At 48.3% G+C, this 2,500-nt stretch overlaps 1 protein-coding gene across 3 annotated transcripts in view; it reads right to left on the minus strand.

Moving 5' to 3' along the window:
• LOC134462375 (transcription factor SOX-13-like) overlaps positions 1 to 2,500 on the minus strand; it is a 44,076-nt gene that overhangs the window by 6,844 nt on the left and 34,732 nt on the right. For all 3 annotated transcript variants that reach the window (XM_063215369.1, XM_063215368.1, XM_063215367.1), the window contains exon 11: positions 283 to 391. In XM_063215369.1, coding sequence (XP_063071439.1) covers positions 283 to 391 — 109 coding nt within the window. The remainder of the gene's footprint in view (positions 1 to 282; positions 392 to 2,500) is intronic.

Raw genomic sequence — 2,500 nt, forward strand, 5'->3', positions numbered from 1 at the left:
TAAATGTGACTAAATTGTTTATCGTGCTGATATACAATTACACTGTACACACACATACACTAACACATGCCTGCACACGCCGAAGGTATAGACACACACCTACGAAGGTATGGACACACACACACACACACACACACACACACACAAGTACACACGTACACACGCACGCACGCACACACTCGCACACACCGAAGTTGACTTAAAAAAGTGTGCTTAGGGGATGGAAGGGATAGTGTGTGTGTACACGTGTGTGCACGTGTGTGCGCGCGTGCGTGTCCATACCTTCAGAGTCGCTGCAGATGAGGTCCTCGGCCCCCCTCAGCACCTGTCGCTCCTCGCCGCGCTCAGACGGGGTCAGGCGCTCACCCCGCGACCCCTCCTTGTAATCGCCCTGGAAACAGGCAGCAAGGGACACGACACACTCAGCACCACACTTTAAAGACATGCACGGCATCGCAACGTGACCACACAATGCGTGACCACAGAAAGGCACCAGACTTTATATGGCGACGCGGGACGATGATGCAGAGTCGTCAACATTCTCAGAGTCAACCTGATAGTCACTGACATTCTCACTATACGGTACACACATGTTGTACAATTCACAACTTCTTGTCAACTTTTCATCCAAACTTCATATTTTGGTTATACACTATGTTAGGTTATACAGCTTTGTTATGGATATTTCATTATATTGATAATAGTTAGTCTGGGCTAGTGGAATGGTGTGATTCCAGATCCTGTGTATATCAGGTGCATATAATGGGATATGAGATCATTTCAGGAACTACACATGAGAAAATCTAAATCGATTCTCATAATTCTACTCCATCAGCCATTTTAGTGAGACAGAACAGAGCGAGTAGTGCCACCATTAGCAGGTTTTACCCGAAAATCACCTTAATGAAACCACAATTAGGCCTTCATTAAACCTCATTAAAAGCGGCATGTCCTCTATTGAACTGAAGAAACTGAAGTGACTACATTTCTCAAGCAAAGCATAGCTCCTGCTGTACCCAGAGGGTGCCCCTCAGGTGATAAGTGTTGAACATTTAAAAGCTCTGGAGAGAGAGAGAGAGAGAGAGAGAGAGAGAGAGAGAGAGAGAGAGAGAGAGAGAGAGAACAAGATCGAGAGAGAGAGAGAGAGAGAGAGAGAGAGAGAGAGAGAGAGAGAGAGAGAGGAATCCGTAAGATCGTGCCAGTGAAAAACCCTAAAGCATTCTCTGTGGCAGCCTGGGCCCCAGAAGAAAAGAAAAGAGAAGGGTGCGAGACAAAAAGATTAACAATGCTATTTCTGACAAAGGAGGGGGGAAATGACTGGCATATCTGTGGCCGACCGTTGTGTGCGATTCCAGCGCCTCGCGACCCAACAGGTGTCGGAACATCAAACAGGAACCTGACAGAATGTGTGATTTGCCAACAGTACATGTGTGCGCGTGTGTGTGTGTGTGTGTGTGTGTGCGAGACTGTGGGCCAGAGTGTGTGTGAGAGAGAACTAGTATTTGTGTGCGCAGTACATGTCTCTCTGTATCCATTTGCCTATCAGAGAAGACAAACAGGGTTGTGGGTCTTTTTGTGATAATCTGTATGTAGTGTATGTGTGCGTGCCTGCATGCGTGCATATGTGCGGGTGTATATATTTTTTGTATATATATTTTTGGGGGCTTTTTTGCCTTTATTTGACAGGACAGTGAAGGGAATGACAGGAAGTGAGTGGAGAGAGAGAGAGATGGGGAAGGGTCGGCAAAGGACCCAGGTCGGGAATCGAACCCGGGTCGGCCGCATAGCAAACGAGTGCCCTACCATTTGAGCCACGGCAGGGCCCTCTGTGTGTATGAGAGAGTCGGTTTTGTTTGTGCTTCCCATGCGTGCATGCACCGTATGTGCGAGTGTATCTGCGTGTATGATTGAGTCAGTTTTGTTTGTGCTTCCCAGCGTACGGTACACAGCAGTGAGGCCAGGCGTAGAGAAGATGTTTATTCTGTATGTGAGGGCAGGGAGGGTCTGGGCACATGGACAATAGCGTGATCGCATGGCGTGATAATAATGCTGGTCAAAGAGTTCAGGGAGTATGACAGAGTGTGTATAGTACAGCATGGACGTGTATGTGAGGGTGTGTGAGTGTTGAGTGAGCGTGTGTGCGTGTGTGTGTGTGTGTGTGCGTGTGCGTGTGCGTGTGTGTGTGTGTGTGTGTGTGTGTTGTGTATGTGTGTGAGTGCGTGTGCGTGTGTGTGTGTGTGTGTGCGTGTGCGTGAGTGTGTGTGTGTGTGTGAGGGAGAGGGTGTGTGTGGGAGTCTAGGGTTGCTTGGGGCTGGGAATGAGGTGTGAGTGCCTATGAGAGTGTATGAGGTAGAGAGAGAGAGAGAGAGAGAGAGAGAGAGAGAGAGAGAGAGAGAGAGAGAGAGAGAGAGAGAGGCTGAGAATGGAAAGAAAGAGAACACAAAGGAATGGGACAAAGAGAGAGGGAGAGGAGAGAGCACAAAAGAGAGAAAAGAAAAGA

Source organism: Engraulis encrasicolus, chromosome 14 (genome assembly GCF_034702125.1).
Source record: "Engraulis encrasicolus isolate BLACKSEA-1 chromosome 14, IST_EnEncr_1.0, whole genome shotgun sequence".
NCBI lineage: Eukaryota > Metazoa > Chordata > Actinopteri > Clupeiformes > Engraulidae > Engraulis > Engraulis encrasicolus.